This window comes from Nuphar pumila, chromosome 12, assembly GCF_984573655.1.
Source record: "Nuphar pumila chromosome 12, dmNupPumi1.hap1.1, whole genome shotgun sequence".
Classification (NCBI taxonomy): domain Eukaryota; kingdom Viridiplantae; phylum Streptophyta; class Magnoliopsida; order Nymphaeales; family Nymphaeaceae; genus Nuphar; species Nuphar pumila.
Genome location: NC_143260.1, coordinates 39,625,522 through 39,647,742, shown reverse-complemented (window position 1 = coordinate 39,647,742; position 22,221 = coordinate 39,625,522). Strand labels below are relative to the sequence as shown.

The 22,221-nt window shown below is 36.1% G+C and overlaps 1 protein-coding gene across 1 annotated transcript; it reads left to right on the top strand.

The window, feature by feature from the left end:
* The first annotated feature begins 1,762 nt into the window (after positions 1-1,762).
* LOC149820800 (uncharacterized) lies at positions 1,763-21,128 on the top strand. Its single transcript, XM_089982078.1, has 5 exons — positions 1,763-2,001; positions 2,810-3,185; positions 3,296-3,788; positions 19,225-19,346; positions 20,264-21,128. Exons 2-5 carry the CDS (start codon positions 3,066-3,068, stop codon positions 20,711-20,713), a joined length of 1,185 nt encoding a protein of 394 aa, XP_089838204.1. The 5' UTR covers positions 1,763-2,001; positions 2,810-3,065; the 3' UTR covers positions 20,714-21,128.
* The last annotated feature ends 1,093 nt before the right edge of the window (positions 21,129-22,221 follow it).

Below are 22,221 nucleotides of genomic sequence, written 5' to 3'. Positions count from 1 at the left end.
AACTAGATTGAAAATTTTCCCAACAGAAGGCAAAAAAGTTTTTAAAAAAATGGCAATGCACACATGGATCGATAGAAGACTTCACTTACATGAAGGCAATCAAGAACGAGCTCAACAAGTTTCACATTTGTCTCAAATGCTACATGGGGAGGTTGTAAGTCAATATCTAAATCAGGCCCTCCTAGAGTGTGACCAGCACTTGACAAGGCTCCTGTAATTGTCTCACTTGTCCCAACTGTTCTAACCACTTCATTAGTTCCCATCTTGGTAGAAGGCGAAGCATCCACTTGAGTTTCATCTTTCACTGCTTCTACCCCACCAGTGCCGCTCCCTTTTGAAAACAAACTGCAATAAAGGAATTTCATTATATCACCAAATATTTGAACTTCACACAACATAATAGAAATGAAATTCTAACAACAAACCGCCAGAACATCATGCATACGGCAAGGAAACAAGACAGGCACCTATAGAATATTTTAACTAAATCCGATCAGCAAGCAATACCAAAGCTTGGGTTAAGGAAAACCTAGTTTTTGGTATATATCAGTGCTGTTAAAAGCACGCCTTGAGGCGCAAAAGGCGTGCCTCGCCTTGAGGTGAGGCCCTCTGCCCCTCAAGGCACCAACCTAGAAGAAGAAGAAGAAGTTTTCAATTCGTTAATCCTGTTATGCTATGTAGTTTTTTTCAAAGCTATATAATTTGTTTTTAAGTTATATAATTAGTTTTTCAATTATATAATCACTTTTTAGTTATTTTTTATAGTTTTTTTAATAAGTTTTTTTAATCCTGTTATGCTGTGTAGTTTTTTTCACAAATATATATATTTTTTTAAAGTTATACAATTAGTTTCTCAATTATATAATCAGTTTTTCAGTTACTTTTACATGTTAATCTCATATTTTTTAGTATTTATTTAAGATTTTTTATTTTTTATTGGTTGTTGCTTCATCAATAATACATTTTTTTAATTTATATTTTTAGATAGTTTTTATAGTTTTTTTAAAGTTTTCAAAAAAAAAATTGAGGCTTACTCTTTATGCCTCACTTCAATTTTTGGTGGTGCGCCTCGCTATGCATCAATGCTTTTCACAACATTGGTATGTATTTTTCAAATGCCCCGAATGATTAATTTCTTTAGTTTGTATTCGCTGTAAACTCTATGAGCAATGTCCTTGATTATTTGTTGTCTATTTGTTGATGCATGCCAAGAACAATCTTTTCTGGAAGCTATATATACCGGAATTTAAGTTTTCCTATAAACTGGAGATGTGAAAATGGTGGTGGGCAGTTCTTAGAGAAAGGTGGTTTGACCAGATATAAAGAGAGAGAGGTCGACCCTACACTCAAGATATCAGATATCTGAAAATGATGAAAAAAAGAAAAATTGATATGAAAAATTTCTCCACCTCTCTTGTTAAAGAATTTTTTCTATAAAAAATCAAACTTTGTAGAAAAACTTTATTTTCAATTTTTTTTTTTGAGTTTAGAACGGATGAAAAAGTTGCCATTTTTTCTTTCCTGCCTACCATTTTCTAGCTTACAAAGATGCCTTTAATCGTTTGGGTTTTAATTGGGTTATGGGTTTTATCGGATTCGGATTCGGGTTCGGGTTTGACTGCAAAACGCAATACTAAACCCGAATTTGATTATTAATGGGTTCTGAAGTTTCCTACAAAACCCAAGTAAACGGGTTGGGTTTGGTCGAATATCCGAACCAAACCCGTTTTATTTACATCCCTAATCCCGTCGGTTCCGGGCTGGATTCCCGCCCCGACGTATCGCTGTCGAGCGAGACATTCTTGCTTCCGCGAAGGACATCCGCCATCTCTCTCTCTCTCTCTTCCAAAACCCCAATTCCACTCTCCCCTCCTTCTTCCTGAAAACCCTAATTCCATCGTCTTTTTTGTTTTGGTTTTTTTCTGCCGATCTTATCGTTCGAAGGAGGAATCGATTCTCTGGATTCTCAATAGCCGATTCGCCTTCATCAATTCTCTTGAGGTAATCTCTTGGAAATCGTTTTCGGGGATTCAAAACCCTAGTGATTTACAGGTTCTCTTTGTTGATCGTAGTCTATAATCGAGGATGCTCTGTTCTCCTTTTCTCTGGATCGTTTCTGCGTACGTTTTGTTGCCGGAAACCCTAGCAATTGTAAATTCTCGGAATGAACGACGGAGAGATTTGTTTTTTTGTTTTTCTGTGATGTTGTGGGGCTCAAATTCCGATCGTTAGTCTGAAACAGTTTGAGTTTGGGGCTGGGGATTGCCAATCTCAGGGTTCGATTCGGTTTCGTTTGGTTGCGTTTTTGAGCTTCTGGGTTCGATTCATCATTTTCTGGTCTTGATCGTATTACCGATCCGTTTTGATCATGGGAAAGCTTGAAATCAACTCTGGGGATTTGTTGCGCGCGGTGTCGGTACGGGTTGTATGGATTCGTGCCTGTCGAATTTCGTCTCGACTTGTTAGAATTTGTTTCGTGCTTCGAATCCGTTGGCGACACCAGTTAAAGTTTTTCCCCTTCTAAGCCTTGAAAAGTTGAAATGACTATTGGGGGAACTAGTTAAAGCTTTGTTGTTTGATTCACTAATACTCGCATTTGGTTCCCTAATTATACAATTCGATGATGTTTTTCCTTTATTGGTGTCTGTAGTAACCTTAATTTGTGGCTGTTATTTTTCTTGTTTCAAAATTTTCATTCTTGTGCTTGAACTTCTGAAATTGTATTTGCAAGAATTTCGTTTAGACTAGTGTGCGTGCTTGAACTTCTGAAATTGTATTTGCAGTGTGATCTTGGTTGTATTTTCCACAGGATATCATGTAAATAACTTGGCTTTGAGTTATGCTGCTGTTGGGAGGAAGTGTGGTTTCTACTGAATTCTTGCAAGAAAATTTGCTGCGGAAAAACTCAAATTTTGTTTATGTTGATGATGAAGTTGAACTATCCGGGAGTTGAGTGAAGATGCAGTTCTCGGGATATTTTCCAATTGTTCGAATTGAACAGTTTTTCTGATCCTTTGATGCACTGAATAAGCTTCTCGAGTTGCGGTATTTGGTTCTCTCTCATAATGGATAAATTGAGCTGCATAGCTATACTTTTTCTAATTTTGGTTATTGCTGATGAGTCAACTCCTTTAAATCTTCGCAACTTAGCATCAACATATATGGAGAACAAGAATACAACAAAGGTAAACTTGCTTGTTTGGTCATTGTATTCACTTTAGTTTTGAAACCCATGCTTCTTGGAATGCTCTCTCTCTCTCTCTCATTTTATACCTTTTCTTTTTATTTATTTCAGAATGGTACTATGGATGGTTCGCCTATTAAAAGGGCCAATGGCACAGCACATGAATCAAAGCATAGTCCTTTGCCTGCTCCTCGTTTTGCACCTTTACCTAGAGGTAGTAATGGTTCAGTTCCAAACCCTGATCCAAAGTCGCCAAATTTGTACAGTGCTCCAAAAGAATCTAATAGGACAGAATCTCCAGATCCTATTAAGATAGATCATAACAGCCCTCCTATTTTACCACCATCTCCTAATTTGGTGAATTCTACTATGCCGAGACCTCAACAAGAGCCTAAAAAGCAAGATGGTATCGGGAAGCCCCCACCTAGTAACACTCCCCCAGCTTCACCAAACACTGTACAAAGTAACAACACTCATGACGGGAGCAAGGTGCCCACTGATTCTGGGGGACCAAAGGAGAAGCCTAAGCCTGAGGAGGGCTTATGCAACACATCCATCAAGTGTAAGGATCACAAGAATGTGGTTGCCTGTTTGACCCAAAGCGGTAAGCAAGTCTCTCAATTTTGAGTCTTGTCCACTAATACTTTTATATGTTATTGTCTTTTTGCCATCTTTTAGTTCTCTACAATTTCATAGCAATGTCATGAAGCTCTGTCTGGGGATTTTTGTTGACGAGGGAAAATCTCACAGTAAATTTTTAAAAAATGGTTTTCGAAAAATCATGGTTGTATATTGGCATAATAGAAATTTAAAAATATCAGGAAATATGCACATGAAAAATATAATAAAAATATAAATAGATAAAAAATAGTAGTGTTGATATCATGATAAAGTAGTGATATTTTCAAAGTGGGTGGCATTCTAAAAATATTGTGATTCATTCAGGATTATCTGACTATATCATAAAAAAATCACAATATTTTATCAATATTTTGTGTATTTTTTCCTGTGAACTTTGTAATTTTCATTTTTTATTCCATGCATTTCAGTTGCATAACATTTTTAAACCATTCCATTTCAAGAAAAAAAATCAAGTGATTTTGTTTCTGAAATGTTGTCAAACGGTAATACCATAGGTTGAAATTCTAAGGGGGAAAAGATCTCGTAGAAATAAATTCGTGTACTATATGTAACATGTTCCTTTTTCTTCCATTTCAAGTAATATTATATACCTTCATAGTTCAGATAATGTGGACATTCAATTTACATAAAACATTTTAGTTTACAGTATGGTGATTTAGGTCAAATGATTTATGTATATATTAAGCTGCTGTAGATGGCAAAAGGTAAGAGAAAGAAAAATAGATTTATTGGCCCGTTGGAAGCATGGATCTCTGTGTTTACATCTCTTCTAGTTGTTTGAACTTTGATCTGTCACAAACTGCTCTATATTCCTAATTTCTTCATGAATTCTGTCTCAAGATGGTTTCTTGAACTGTGTGACATAATTAAAAAATGATGGTTTTAAATATTAATGTTTTATATAATAAAAAGAATATTGAAACTGTGTTACCTGTATTATCTTGTCTGTATCATTAGTTCTTTGGGATTCTTTACAAGAAGATAGTGTATCGGTAAGACCTAACATAGGATTGGTATCAAAGTGGGAAGCTCTTCAACTAATTGAAGGCCATATGTGAGCTGGTCCACTATGTCATTTTCTCTTTAATTTTCCTTTACATGAAAAATAAAGAATCTATATAGCATGAAAAAGCATTCAGGTTTCAACGTCTCACACTATTTCTGTTGAGGGGATTACGGCTCCCTTGCTGATACTGATTATCAAGCAACTGAAGAATTATTTCAAGGAAGTTATTCTGGCCCACGTGTTCTTCTTGGTTCTTTTTCATCTCATCAACCTTTGCTGATGTGCCCAAGTTTATGCTCACCAAAATCAGAATTTCAGCAATTCCATCATCAAATATTGTCTGGTGATGTTTGCCAATTTAGTCAAAACATATTGTTAGAGCCAAACTGAGTCTGACCAAAGAATAGACTGGTTCATAAGAACCCAACACGACCTAAGCCCAATAAGACTCAGGCTGAACCCAAGCCCGGTGCTGAGTTGGGCCTGTCAGCCCTAATAGTCATTGGTTCAGGGCTTGCCATCCACCCCTAATCACAAATACGTTTATTGTAGAAATCTTTTAGTCATATAATGTTACTAAGGAATGAAATTTCTATTTTTATCCTTTAGTTGAGCATGCATGTAAAAACTTTACCTGCATTACATGGTGAAAATAAAGTTGAGAACAATTGTCTCATCTTCCATTAGGATTTTGAGTCAAAGTTTGAGCATCATAGTGTATGCTTCTTAGCTTGAACACCGATATGTCTGCCAATAAAATAATGAGCTTTGTTACTGGGTGTGAAATAAGGATTGGGCTAGTTAGTCCCAACTGAGTGTGGTGCACACAGTTTCATAATCATTTTCACATGCTCTGTTTAAGGAATTATCTCAAAGGAGAAGTATCATAAACTAAGGAATGGTTTCTTCAATCATTTCCATCACTGCAAGAAGGAAATGAAGAACATATTTAGTGTGGTTACAAAAACACTGACTATACCTGTGAAACGTGGTAAACAGCAGAATTGGAATAGTGTATTGGTCATTTACCTCCTGGAATAGTGCATTGATTCTCTTTCATGGATGATTCTCTTATATCCTATGTCACATGGGTGCGGGGATTCGGCACTTCCAAAAAACCCGGGTGCGGGGGTGCAGCAGGGGCAAAAATGTAAATATATATATAAGGGGGGTCCGGAGGTTCCCCCTGGTGGGGGTTATAGGGGGCCAGCGCCCCCCCCCCCCCCCCCTGCCAGATTTTTTTTTTAAATTCCGCAGCCCATTTCATAGGGCAAAAAAAATGGACCAAAATGACCCTGGGTGCGGTCAACGCACCCAGGGTCGGGTTGACCGCACCCGGTGCTGCACCCGCGTCGACGCGGGTGCGGCACCCTGCTAGCCGAGTCCCTGTGACATAGCTTATATCCTTTTGCCTGTTTATCCTTTTCTCATGATCTGGGGAACTCTTTTGGATTATCATTTGTTTGTAGAATTGGGAATGCTTCTACAAAACCTTACTTTTAGAGAATATTTCATATATGTGAGTAATATAAGCCTATGTTTACCACAACTAAGCTATTCAATTGTCTTGCTATATTCTGTGATTTTATTCTCTCTTTGTGCATTCAATTTTGGAACTAAATACTGGTTCAGAATGTGAAGATAGTGTTGCAGTATTCAGAGATGATTCTCCAGGTTCAGAAAATTTTCAGTGACCAGTTGGAGGAGTGAGCTTGTTTTGATAAACCAAAATTCATATATTGTACATGTAATCTATAGAAAATATCGTAGAAAAATACCTATAGTTAAAGGAAAGAACAACTTTTGAGTGTTCATGATTTATGAACAACCTTTTCTAACAAGGCAAAGAAGCACCACTGTAAGTGCAAACATACCATCTGTTTAAGCCAATTTAGGGTGTCATTCATATGTCACAGGCTTACCTGAGTGATTTGTTAAGCACTCAGAAAATTCAAATCGAGTCTAGAAAGGTGGAATGCAAGACTGATGTCGATGGCTGCTAGAGTGATATTGATTCGATCAGTTTTATAGTCCTTTACAATTTATTGGATGGGTTGTTTTATGCTCCCTGCTCATATAATCAGTAACATAGATAGAGCAGTATGTGAGTTCCTACGGCAGAAGGCCAACAAGGCCAAACAGGCTCACCTTGTCAATTAGGAACAACTATGCAGACCAAAGGCAGACAGACATTCAATATATGAGAGATAAATTTGGCATGTCTCTCAAAATTGGCTTGGAGAGTAGCGAATCAAGTCACTCTCCATGGACCAGCTTGGTGAGAGCAAAATATATCAAGGCAGAATCATTGTGGGTAACCATGAAACTTAGAAAAGAGTCTTTGACTGGAAGAGCATTAAGAAAGGAGCTGCAACTATTATAAAACACATTAAATAGGAAGTAGGGAGTGTGGAAAGGGTGGAGTTTTGGTTTGACCCGTGGTGCCAGTAGGTTCCCCTAGTGCACCTCCTACCGCAAAACAGTATGCAAGTTTTGTATCATAGTCTGAGGCATCTGACTATGAACTCACAACTAGACTTAAACCAAATACCTTAATGTTGCTACAAAGAGATTGTTTTGAAGGTTCCTGATTCAAGAAAATTTATGGTTAGATGTAAAAAAATGGTGCCCTGGTTCACCGGACCATCTTATTTGGCTACCAAAAGGTGAGTTTACCATGAAATCAGCATAGAACATTAGAGTGCAGGTGCAGAAGAAGGTTTTTAAATAAATATGGATTAAGAAAGCTTTTCCCCGAACATCGTTAACCAGGTTGGGCTATTGAAGGGTGCCTCCTAACCCAAGGCCGACTTCACAGAATGGGCTACTACTTACTCAGCAGATGTGAGTTGTGTGGAACAACCACTGAATAGCCCAATGACCTCTTTTTTCATGGCAAGGTTGTTGGATGACTGGAAACAGATATCACAGTCGTTTGGTATTCACTGGAAACCAAAGGAAATCTGATGGAGAATGTACACTCATGGTTTGATATAAGGTTCCAGGATAAAACAATAAGATAGAGCTGGGAGTGAGCCTTCTAAATAATTATTTTGAGAACATGGAAGACAAGGAATGAGAGGATCTTCAGGCAAAACAGGAAGTCGATCGAGGTAATGCAGCAGGAAAATCTAATGGCTGTTAGGGAGCAGATCCTTCTCGTGTTAAGAAACTCGAAAACGAAGGAGACCATAAGCTGGAGAAGACTGAACTACTGGTCACCGCCAGAACCAGGCTGGAAGCAGGTCAACATACAAGGCATATACCACAGAGCTTGGCACATTGGATTTACTATCAAAGAGCACTCAGGAAATTTGTTAGAGTCAGGATGCTACACTATAGAGGAGGGCATGGGAGCTAAAAAGAGTGGTGTAGATGGGTCGGAGCTCTCGAAGACTTTGATGCTGGAGCTAAGGTGATTTTGGGAACCTAAAGGTTGGATCTGGCCTCAACTTTAGAAGTTATTGAACGGAGAAACTCAAGATTCAGTTATTCTCCAATCAATCATGGAATTTTTGTATTGTCGGGAAAAAGTTATTGTACAGAAAATACAACACAACATAGACTACATTCCTAGATACCTTGCTAAATTTGGTAAGGGAGAAATCATGGAAGGACCACCCCACGGGTTGGTCCCCAATACTTGCATTCATCAACAAAGCACAGGGATTGGATGGGTTTGAAATATGCCTCTTCAAAAGATTTTGTGAAATTTGTAAATTCTACATCCTTGATTCTTAGCATCTTGCAAGAATTCTACCAAAAGGTCCTAAACAAGGCCTTCGTAGAAGAACTCTACAACCCATCCTTGCACTAACCCAAAAAGGGAGAAAATAGTATTTTCAACATTCCAGAAAAATCTTCCTCTTATCAAGCATTTCTCAATTAATGCAATGGAATCAGAAGAGTGAATGGAGAAAAGGACTTGTATTCTTATTCTCAAAATAGCCAGTTGGCTTTCATCAACAGGGTGTGCATTAAGGCTAACAGTATCTTAGCTTATTGATATTTCAACATATGAAGAATCTTATGGCATCCATCTTGAAAGGGGACACGTGAAAACACGTTTCATGTTGTGAAGTGGATGACTTCACTCCATCTTGGTACAAGTGGGCCGTAGAAGAAGATGGAGAGATTGTATCAACATCATCTACATCCATGGCAGTTTACACCAGAGTTACCGAAAGCACCACTATATGGGGAAGGGCACTTCCCCGATGTACGTTTTGGAAGCGTGAAACATGGCGCTTCCGAAACGTGCAGGTAAGCACAAAAAAAATTGGTAAGCATGCTTCCCATTTAGGGGAAGTTTGCTTACCCCTCGCTTTTCCTTATTTTTTCATTTTTTTTGTGTTTTTTTTTCTTACTTTTGTTTTTACGCTTCCCCTCGCTTCCTAGGTCGCTTCCGAGATGATTCTTGGTTTGTTTCTAAGTTGTCCCACGCTTCCGAGATGATTCCTGGTTTTTTTCTTGCCTCACTTCCCGCTTCTGCTTCCACTTCCCGAATTGCATCCCGCTCCTGCTTCCCCGACTGGCAACTCTGGTTTACACTTATCAGGACTTTGACAAGAGGACCTCCTTTGCTTCACCTTTTCAACATAATAGGTGAAACCTTTAGCTTGATCTATCAGAATGGGATGAATGTGGCCCTCAAACAAGATCCAGGTCCTTAGAGCCCCTCTACTTATGCCTCCAAAATACATGGAGTGCATGCGATATGTAGGGATGGAACTCTACAATAATTTTGAAGACTTCACCACAGCTTGGAGAATTCTTGGCTGCTACCCATTTAAAGATTAGTGGAAACAAAAGTGTGTCAACTTCTACCTTGACAACCAAAAATCGAGTTTCATAATACCTACTTTTATTTCCAATTTGATTCCTAATAGAATATCTTGACATTCCTTTGAATCTCCATGTGGAAAAGGTGGAATTGCACAACACATACTTGGATGGCTTTTATAGTCATCAGATCCATTGGTTGCAGGTCACAGGTTGCAAAGGCCCAAAGGGGTGACTAGAATGGATTTAAGTATGCTTGGAATACCAGGTGGTAGATTGTAGTTTGCTGCCCAAGATAGAGAACCCATTAACTGTATAGGTTTATATCTATTTCTTGTGCCTACACTAACCCTAATGAATGTTTTTCTTAGCAGCATCCACTTATTAATGAAGGTGCTTCCAAAACTATAAGTGGTCCTATTTGGGGTTCTTCCCCACCAAGCTTCCATGGTAGTAATTATAATATCATGGAGGATCAAGGTTCATGAGTGCAACACAATGCCCCTCTGATAGAGTACAAGTATTTTTGCAATAATTGGATTCTCTGATATCCTTCGCTTTGATATGATGTAATTGGGTTCCATTCGGTATCAAGCAACTGTGACCTGATTTCCCCTAAAAGAAGAAATGTGTTGTCTTTAACTGAACTAAGAACGGTGTTTTCCACTTTGAGGAAACTTTTTGGGACATAAAAAAGAACTGAAGATTGAAGTGCCATTTGCAAAGCAACTAATAGCTATGGTTTCTCACGATTTCTTGAAAACCCATACATGTACTGCTCATGCAAATGCACATGCTCTATCAACCAATCTAATGCATTTTTATTGTTCATTAGGAAATTTATATATATATATATATATATATATATATATTACCTAACTAGCTTATCCTCCTTACTCCGATAGTTGGTTACAAAAAAGCGTAGTTGCAGGTAATTACTTTATTTGAACTTATAGTGGAAAAGATGTATCAGATTAGATTAAGCATTGATAAACACATCTACAGGTTGAGATTAAGCTAAAGGCATTTGCAACTATGATTTTTTGAAGTGGTTAGGACAGTTATAGTCTGGTTAGGATCTCTCTTTCTCTCTCTCTCTCTCTATCTATCTATCTATATAGATAGATAGATAGATAGATAGATAGATAGAGAGAGAGAGAGAGAGAGAGAGAGGTTGGTAGCTGCTAACCACTTTTCTAGCTAACTGTTGGCTAACTGGGTTTCAAAGGGTTTTTTCCATGTTTTCCTTAAATCTGACCGTATAAATGTGCTCTACATGGTCAATTTACTAGGGAACTGCACGTGGATCATGTTTTTTTCTAAAAAAATGATTTTTAATCCTTGAATATTTATGAAAATCTCAGGCCGTCGATTTTTAAACCTTTACAAAAACCTACCTGCATATCAGAATCGGATGATACAAGAGTGGATTCCTATAAAATCAAGCATGTAGAACACATCTTTATGGTCAGGTATGTATGAATGATACAATCAATAGAATTCTTTTAGCTAGTGGAGCCCACTCCTATTTTAGTATTTTATTGTTTGTTTAGTAAATCAAGCTCTTTAGATCTCTCGCACTCCTAGCTACTCCATATGTTATGCACACTAGAAAACAGCCTGTCCTTACAGACGGATCAAATGGGCAACAAACATGTAGAGACACCATTTAAATTTGAACCACATTATCATTTCTGAGATTCTTGTAAATATATAGATGATATTACACTAAATATGATCCCATGTGGTTTTATTAATTCATGATAATTTAAAAATAATCATTTTTGTAGAAAATCTGGGGAACTTATCAGTTTATTTACATTTTAAAAATATATAAAATACATAGAAATATAAATATCATATTAATAACATGATAATATATCATAAAAAACATGATATTTTTCAAATAAGTGATATTTAAAAAAAATCATATTTTTGAAGATTATTAGTCTTTGAAGATCTTGTGATTATTCTTCTATCATTTGAAAAATTTCCATTTTACCCTTATTTTATAAATAAAATAACTTAGTTGTTCTTAATCTTTAGATATCTTTCTTGCCCTTACTTTCTTCCATTTTGTTGGTGGAGATTAACTTTTGAGGGGTGGGCATATGATCCAATTCTGATGTTGATCAATAAGGATCTGATTGATCTGAATTCAAGGGATGCAAAATTGGTTGATCTCCAATCTGGATTTGAACCATTATTAGGTATGTATCAGTCTGGTACTAACATGGATTGAACAATATATGTTTGAAACCGGTCAAATTTGACATATATATGGTCTGGTCTATTTGGATTTAAGTGAATTGCAAGTCCAATAAATCAGACGGTTAGAACTTGTAGCACCACAAGGCTGCAACTCATTACTAATTCCAAAACTATGTTGTGAATTCTGAGGTCCACCGAATCTAGGACCAGACTCCTCAGGTGCTGGACCATAGTTACCATGAAGCGAAATGGATACGGGAAGCGGGGAAGCGAGTGTTAAAAAGTTGTGGGAAGTGGGATTCGTTTTGGAAACAATTGTGAAAGCATATGAAAAGCAAAAAAGGAAAACACAAAGGAAAAAGGGGGAAGCTAAAAAAAAATAGACATGAAAAACACCAAAAACAAAGGGAAAGCGAGGGGGAAACGAAAGGGAAGCTATTTGAGGAGTGGAAAGCACATACAAATGGGAAGCAAGTTTCCCCTTGCTTCCCCTTTGTGGGAGAAGTGTGGCGCTTGCCGCTTTGGAAGCGCTCTTCCCCTCCTATAGGGGTGCTTTCGGTAACTATGTGCTGGACTACAAGGGATTGAAAATAAGGCTCGATTAACTTTAAAAAACAATCAACTTACACAAAGCCTTTCCCCATGAAGGCAATCTTTCTTTCAATTCTTTTGGAATTACAGTATAATACTTATATTTAATTCAACAGAAAGATGCTCAATTCAATCATTTAATCAAATAAAACAATTTCTATAAGTATTCTTATAAGGCAACCACGCACAAACATATCATAAAACTAACATAAACAAAACAAAACAAGGAAATGAAAAATCCAATACCCACTAGACATACAATATCGACCACCACAACTAAACAATTGGCATGATTCCAAATTCGATAGTATCCCAATATCGACCACCCAAAGGACATTCTAAACTGAAAACTGATGCAACACAGGAAGATGAGCCTGACCTGGCTGGGTTTATGCCAAATGACAAGCTTCTGGTATTGACCATCACACACACACACAGAGTATGTTTGGAGTATTGAAAGCAGTAGAGAGGCATTTTTGGAAAGAGGAGGAGAGGGAGAGATATTTTTGGAGTAAGTGAAAGGTTTTGGAAAGTTATTTAATATGGACATAATTTAGCAAAAAGATAGAGGCATTTTTGGAAAGGGAATGAGAGGGAGGGATGTTTTAGGAGTAAGAGGTTTTGGATAAGGAGTTGTTTAATATGCAGATAATTTAGGAAAGAGAGAGAGAGAGAGGATCTCACCCGTTTCCTAGTTTAAATATGTAATTTTTTTAAGAGAGAGAAAGACTTTACTTAAAAACGTCGAGATATTTTGAATGTGTGTGAGAGAGTTGTTTCACCATTTTCTAATTGTTATTTAAGTGGCTACACGTTTTTATTGTTTTAGGAAAATTTACAATATGCCATGTAAGTAACAATTTTTTTGTTTTTGGAGAACTCTATGGAGAAGGGAAAAAATAATAATTACACTATTACAACACATTGGCAAAAATGTCATTTTAAGAAAAGTAATAAAGCTTGTAATTTTTGGCACCTAGTACCCCTGCTGCTTTTATAAGATTTAGGATGGCTTTTAGATGATAGATGTGGTCTTGAGCAAATATGTTTTCATTGGAGCTATACTCTTATCACCTAAAGGCTGTGAATTGTTGTTAGAAAGTGACTTGGAATCCATTGGGTTCAATAATGAACCCATACTTATGCACGTGGAGTGCAAATATACCCATTAAAGGGTAACAACATAAGCACATAATGTGCTAACACATAAAACCCATAAAAAGGGAAAAATATGACATAAAGTCATAAGTTGCATATCATTGAAGAATAATGGAGAAGGGGTAAAAACCCTATTACAATGGAGCATAAGCTCCCTCAAGAATACAAAATACAAAGGGGAAATCCCCTATTTATAAGCATGAAAAGGGACCACCTTGGGGGCTTCCAAAGGGGACGTTGGAGAGCCCCCAACGGTCACATTTGTGACCGTTGGGGGCTCCCAACGTCACTTTTGGGAGGCCCCCAATATGGTACGAAATCCAAAAATATAAAAAACAAAAAATAAAAATAAAACAAAAATTACAATGCATATTCCAATTGGAATATGCGTAAAATGCTAATTTACAAGAATACCCTTGAGGGTATTTTAGGAAGATAAAATATATATATTTATATATATATATATAAATAGAGATATGTATATATATATATATATGTATACGTATCTTTATATATATATATAAATATATATATGTACATTTAAGGATCAACATATTTTAACACCCCCCCTCAATCTTTGCGGGGAAACGAAAAGGTTGAACAAAGGGCAAGACTCCAAGAGGCTCCGGCAAGGATGCAATGGAACTTGAAAAGGTCTTCCTCCTATTGTCTTCAAATTTTCCGAACTATCCAGGGTACTTCTCTTTGTCCTATCTCCAAGATCCTGTGAAATAACAACAAAGAAACAAGTAAAACAAATCTTTGTACTTTTATTCAAATGGAACATTTCTAACTAGCACAGGTTAGAAGAGATGCAAATTATGCAAAAATGACACCAAAGTTTCAAAATCTCATATATCATGTTTAAAACAAAATGAGCGGAAGCAAATTATGCAGAAATAAATTGCAAGAATGCATAATGCATTCATAAGGTCCAACGTTGGACAAATATAACCCCATAATGGGGAATAACAAAATGGTCTACTAAGGGACACCACAATAAGCCTACGAAGAGGCATGATATACATAAACATTATTGAATGAGGGCCCAAAAAGGCCATAAAGAGCATATGCATATACTTATCATGAAATGAATTAATACTCAAAGAACTCATTAATGAACATGCTTCAAACATGTAATGAAGTGCCAAACAAGAGAAACAAAGTCTCCAAGCATACTTTAGGCAAAATAAACCCAAGAGTTCACAAGGTTTTAAAATCATTTATGAAAGACATACTTAATACACATTTTGCATATAAGGGTGGCAAAAACCATAAGCACTTAATATGCTAAGAAATCAACTTGATATGCATATCAAAAATATGATTTGCTTGAAAAACACAAGTCATGAATGAAATTTTGCAAATTTCAACAATAGTTTATTCATTACAAACATCTTCCTCATTAGTCCTCCAAAACCCATAAATCAAGTGTATAAGCTACTAGATCAAGAATATAAAGCCATTAAAGGCCAAAGACACACACAAAGGTGTGTAAAAGAACCTCTTGTCTACATATAATAATACTTGAAATAAGTGCATCTACGACAAGAACAAGAGAATACATGCCAACATGGACTAAAAAGTATCTCTTGTCTACGTAAAAAAATACACTTAAAACCAAGTATGTTCAGCTACTAGAACAAGAGTAATAAGCCAACCATGGGCTAAAACATAATACATCTCTTGTCTACATATGATAGCACTTGAAATGAGTGAAATAAGCCAACCATGGGCATATATCTTAAGCGACTAGAACAAGGACACAAACGCCAACATAAGCTAAAAATCACACACCATGGTGTGAATCAACGTGCCTTGTCTACATATAAAAACACTCAAGACAAGTGTGTTCAGCTACTAGACCAAGAGAGCAAAAGCCAACAAATGGCTAAAAACACACGAAGGTGTAATAAAATTCTTGTCTACATATGATGACACTTAGATAATGGGCATAAAAGGAAAAGACTTTTGAGGCAATAAACTTGTAATGAAAATAAACCTCGAATAAAACAATACTCCTTTTAAAATGAATTCTCATAACAATAACATGCATGTAAAAAATATCTTCAACAAGATTCTATAATCGATAAAATAAAATTCTTGAGAACAAATGTGTGAACATACACACACCAAGAACACTTAGAATACTTGTGCAAAATCACAAGAACACAAAATCATAAATGTGCAAATGCACTCATAAGATTTATAAACAAGAAAAGGTTGGGCAATAATCCCAAAACCCTTGATTTTTAATATACCTTAAAACATTTAAGGTTTTAAAACACCATATGTCCATCACATTTACATAGAAGCATCCATAATATCAATGGCCACAAGAGAAAAAATGAGTGACACACTCATAATTAGAGATCATACAACAAATCATTTTAGAGTCCCAAGGTGCCCATAACTCACCTCAACAACCATCTATAATATGGAAGGTGGACAAACTAAAATGATATAACACGAGGTGCCCATAACTCACCTCAACAAACATCTCTAATATAACAATAATAAGGCCAAATAAAAGATGCATTAAATAACATGTGATGGACAAATATAAATGCCACAAAAAGGCAATAAACACTTAAGGAATCATTTTTCAAAGAAAAGAGGACCGATTAAAAGATTGAATCAAAAGGTCCAATAATCAATAATGTGCTTTATAACAACAATTTTGCATAAACACAAATTATGCTTAATCTTCAAACAAGTCATTTATACAAAAAAGGACTTATTAAGCAATAAACACAACATAAAGAATTCATCAAGACAATCAAGCTTTTAATCAAAGAAATCATAAGAACCGTAATGGTTCACAAAGAAGGCTTTAACACAATACTCAAGGAATGAATATTTAAAACACTTAAAAATTTATAAATTTGGGATTAAATCCCATACAACAATTTTTAAAAAAAAACTTTGATTGTGATGAGATATGCGGAAACATTCAAAGTGCTAAAAACAATTACAATGATTTAAAAAGAATTCAATATCTAAATTCATTATATTTTTCACAAAAATAAATGTGCATAAAGGCTCCATAATGCAAAAATGTCTACGAAGAGACAATACACATGTGAGCACAAAAGGCTCTATAAAAGATGTGCACGAAGGCACTCATACAATACTTGAACAAATAAACACCAAGGTGTAAACAAATATGCTCGAAGGCATGTATTTCATAAAAAAAGAGTGAATGCATACAAGCGCAAATATTTGAGAAACAAATGTGCACAAAACACAAAAATACACAAAAGTGAGCAAGTATGCACTTTATAAAAAGAGCAATGCTTGAAATTCTCAAACTTTAACAATTGCAATTGAGGACAAAGAAAACCATATTGTGGCCAATGTAGGCATTTTTTAAAAGATATTATTAAGAGGTTTCGAAACCTTATGAAAAATACAAACCAACAAGTTTATAAAGATGAAAAATGAAATCATTTATACCAAAAGGATGCAAAAGATGAACTATGCACTCTATGTAGTGTGAGAAATTCCTTTTAAAAAATCTTTCCTAATGGTTTATCATAAACAATTTTTCAAAAAAGAAACATTGAAAAACTTTTAGGAGTTCTTATAAGTTATCATTAACAAGAACTACTTTAGGATTCAACAAAGATTTTTAGATGTGAAAGATTTTCATATAAGGATTATATCAATTTTTTCAAAAAATGCACTAAAATTCATAATCAAAAGAGGAACTCAAATCAAATTAGGGTTCATATGAGAGTTAAGAAATTTTAAGCAAAGATCATTACTTTAGCAAGAAATCATATATATAATTTTAAAAAATTAACTTATAGGTCAATCATGAGATAGTTATGTAAGAATTATAAATCTCACATAATTGAAGGTAATTTTAAAAAAACATAAATTGTTATTATATGCGATGAGTAGTTCGATAAACACAAATTATATATTTGAACAACAAACGAGTTCACCAAATTTGAGGGAGATAATTTTAAAATATACGAGCACACGAAATGTGAAAAGACATAATTCAACTATCATAACCATTAAACGAACAAACTATATGCAAGAAACATATTTTCAAATGCATAATACTTTAAGAAAAGGGATACATACCGAATAACTTCAAAGCAAAAAGGAAGAGCAATGAATACTTCACCATTTCTTGAGCGACACGCTTTCCGTTGCACCAAAGGACAACCCCATCGTGACCTCGCTCTGATACCATGTTAGAAAGTGACTTGGAATCCATTGGGTTCAATAATGAACCCATACTTATGCACGCGGAGTGCAAATATACCCATTAAAGGGAAACAACATAAGCACATAATGTGCTAACACATAAAACCCATAAAAAGGGAAAAATATGACATAAAGTCATAAGTTGCATATCATTGAAGAATAATGGAGAAGGGGTAAAAACCCCATTACAATGGAGCATAAGCTCCCTTAAGAATACAAAATACAAAGGGGAAATCCCCTATTTATAAGCATGAAAAGGGACCACCTTGGGGGCTCCCAAAGGGGACGTTGGAGAGCCCCCAACGGTCACATTTGTGACCGTTGGGGGCTCCCAACGTCACTTTTGGGAGGCCCCCAATGTGGTACGAAATCCAAAAATATAAAAAACAAAAAATAAAAATAAAAATAAAACAAAAATTACAATGCATATTCCAATTGGAATATGCGTAAAATGCTAATTTACAAGAATACCCTTGAGGGTATTTTAGGAAGATAAAATATATATTTTTATATATATATAAATAGAGATATGTATACATATATATATATATATATATGTATACGTATCTTTATATATATATATATAAATATATATATGTACATTTAAGGATCAACATATTTTAACAATTGTTCCATTGGAATGTGTACTTTGGGAGATTCTCTTCCTTGCATCCACACTTAAGAGACTAGCTCCATTTTGTCATTATCGGCTGCTTTTTCTTTCCCATATTAACTTTCTACTGTATCCTAGTTATTTGTACTCTTGATACATTTTGGCATCTAATTAAGTAAAGATAAATTATTATATTTCTATGGGAGATCATAAAAAAATAAGTGATCAAAGGTTTCTAGCTCTTATAGTTTCATGCAGTGTCACCTATATCAGCGATATTTTGAAAATATCACGATAATATTGGAGATATCAAGTAAACTGATATTATCTGCAATTTATCACAATATTTTCACAATATTGCCAATACTTCAAATATTGTAATATTGTCACGTTATTTTGGGGAAAAAACTCAATTTTTAATATTTTGAGCATACATTTTTCTATTTTTTGTTTCTTTTCTATTTTAAAACTTTCTAAAACTTGTTTCTTTATATTTTTGCAAGAAAAATCATGCAAAACTATTGTTTTCTTATCTTTTGTCTTATTACTTATACTTTTCAATATTTTTAAACTCCCAAGATTTTCCTGAGATTTTCCAACTTTTGAAAATCTCTTCGGGAAATACCCTCACCGAGAAAATACCTTGAATGATATAGGTGACTATGGTTTCATGCTACCATAAAACCATTTATTATGCTTTTGATAAGTTTGACCTAGAGATGTCAATGCATATTGAAGACTAAAACCAATCTTGCAGTTTCTTTTGCTATTGTGTATTTTCAGGGTATGAGATAATTTTAGTTTCTTATTCTGCAGGATCCAGTGAGTTACTTATTGTGGTTCGCAATGATGGGGAGGATGAGCTAGATGTTAATATCACTGCTTCGGGTTCTGCTCTTCATAAAGAATTGCAACTTAAAAGGCACCAAACACAGCAGGTATGCTTGTTAAACCATCCATTACTTGCCGTCCCCTTGTTAGGATGTAAATCATTATTGGAATAAAATGCTACTAGACTTGGTTTCTTAATACTCAAATAATTCTTGGTCCACAAGGTGTGCATTCCAACCTGCAGCTTTCCTGAATTGTTTTTGCTTGAAAGTATCATAACTTGTGCTCCCTCTGTTTTTCACTGATAATTATTCCACCTGTATTAAAAGAGAATGTTTTTCCTCTTCTGCGATGTGCTTTTTAGATCTGCACAGTTTGTTTCAAGGAATTGGAAGGCAGTGCTCCATGTGATTTTTTGTGAAACCTGAAAGTTATCTGCTTGTGATATCTTTTTGTCCACAGATCACTGTGTTGTCCTTTATTCGCCCATTGTGCTAATTTGCTTAGAGATAATGTGCCCCATCTGTTGTCAGCATATGTTATCAATCCTTTCAGCCGAAAACTCACTCAAGTTTATTGTGGTGAGCATGCATTTTTTCTCCATTCAATAGAGTGCAAGTCATCATACAAACGAATCTACATATGGTCTTAGAATTAGGGCCTACAACTAGCATGCCTTTTTGTTAAATACCTTTTAAATCTTGATCAAAGTATCGTACCTTGTTTTAGCCTCTATATTTGCTTAATTTTCTAGTGTATAGTCAAATGATATTTATAAAATGAACAATTTTTATTGTGTTTGCATGCATGTTTCTATATCTGCTACCTGTTGAAGGAATAGTGTTAAGGCAGATCTGCTTGAGCTGTATGCAGAACCTGCAAATTGTATCATTTTGGTAATGCAGGATCTGGGAATTACAAGCCCTCTTATGTTAAGCCAAATCAGTGGTAGTCCACGAATGAGGCATGACGTTCTTTCAGCTCTGAACAATAATGCTGAATTGATGGTATTTCAACCTTTCAGATTAAGCTGCCGGATGTTGCACAAGAAGTATCAAAAATAATTCTGAATGCTGGAAATGGGGAATGCATACTCCAAAGGAAACAATTTTCCAGTAGCATATTTCCAGACCTTCCAGGGTACACCTCTCTCGTGACACCAACGTATGGTGCATATTTCCTGGCTTTTACTGTCTTGGCAGTTGGTGGAGTGTGGATTTGTTGTAAATTTAGAAGACAGGAGCGCCACAATGGTGTGAGATACCATGAGCTTGAAATGGGGTTGCCCGAATCGGATTACCCAGTCTCAACCAATGCCGGAAAACTGGAGGTCGATTCAGCTGATGGCTGGGACCGAGGTTGGGATGATGGTTGGGAAGATGAAGCAGCGGAAAGGCCGAGTGTCAGACCCATGAATGGTCACACCTCTAGAGCCCCTGAGAAGGATGGGTGGGATGATGATTGGGATGATTAACTGCTATTTGGTCTGTTCCTTGGCTTTTGATCGACCAACAATGCCCACTTCTTTTTTTCAAAAAACAAAAAATCTGTTTGGGCATTTAACTAGAAAGTGATGGCAGTCCCTGGAGAAGAAGCCGCCCCTTGACAGCAGTTTGAGGCCAAGGGCATGTTGAAGACGAGAGTCAAAATTCATATAGTCTTGGCGTAAAAGTTATATCCTCTCCTTAATAGAGGGTGTCTGTACTTTTTGAAGTGAATACGAGGCATGAGTTGGGGTTGGAAAAAAAAACAAAAGAACCACATCTTGGAGAAAATTCCAGCAAGTATTTTCTGACAATGGTGAATATGGGGAATTTGAATCATTGAAGATCTTGGCTTATTTATTTTCAATATACAGTTTATTTGTGATATGAGATTAATTTTGTTCACCATGCCCTGCATATTCATGCTGGTTGAAAATCCTGTCGTTTTGGGTAAAATTGTCTGCGGCTTACTCCAATTTTGGTCTGATGGCATCTAACTTCTGCCTTTTGTATGAAGTGGCTCTCATGACTTGAACCCTAAGACACTAACTGTGCATGCCCACAGGGGCTCTGCTCATCTGGTAGGGACCGCTTGGAAATGTCACCAAGTTGACTGGACGTCACAAATTCAAAACCCACAGGTGGTGTCCCTTGCCACAAGGCTGAAGCTAGTATTCTCCCCGGTGGGCAGGTGGAGATCTCAACCGGAGGCCAGTCAATGTGCAGTTGGTGATTCGGAGGGTTTATCAATTAGATTATACAAAAAAAAAGGTCACTAACCGTGCACATCCCTTCCCCGACTTCTCGCCTGTCGGAACATAGAATAGAAATTGTAAATTCATGATTCTCGCTGCTGCATATGTTTCTGAGAATGTGGGAATTTGAAGTGATTCCTTGAAGAAGCCGAATTTCATAAAGCACATCTCTGTTTTCTGCCTGATGGAAGAGGGTTTCATGCACAATTTGCAATTAATCCCATTTTGTTACCCATTTTCTGCGTATGAGATGGATCTGGGGTCTTTTACTTTGTCCTCGTTCAAGAAACAATTAACCTTTTCCTGCCAACTCTATGGTGGAATAAAAAAAAATCAAGATTTTAGTCATTCATAGATAGAAAATCACACAAGTTTTTTTTTTCTTCTTTTTAGACATTAATTACCAATGACTGTCTAGAATTTATTGGTGAAGTTCATATCCGCGATAGTCGATACCAATATATCACAACATACCCCATAGGTTAGGGATGCACAGTTGGCGAGCGGCTAGAGAATTGTCACCAACACAATTAGTAAGGTTTCTGACTTGGTGACTTGGAATCCCTTGGGGATGGGACTACAAGCATGGGGTCTTTTCCTGAATTTGGATCTGGATCTGGCTAAGTCCTACCAAATTCAGTGTACATGCTCTCTTCTTAACGAGTTTTATAGTTATCCGGGTTCAGATTGGGCATGCATTGGATTCTACCTGATCAATTCAGACTAGTTTATCAAACCTGTTT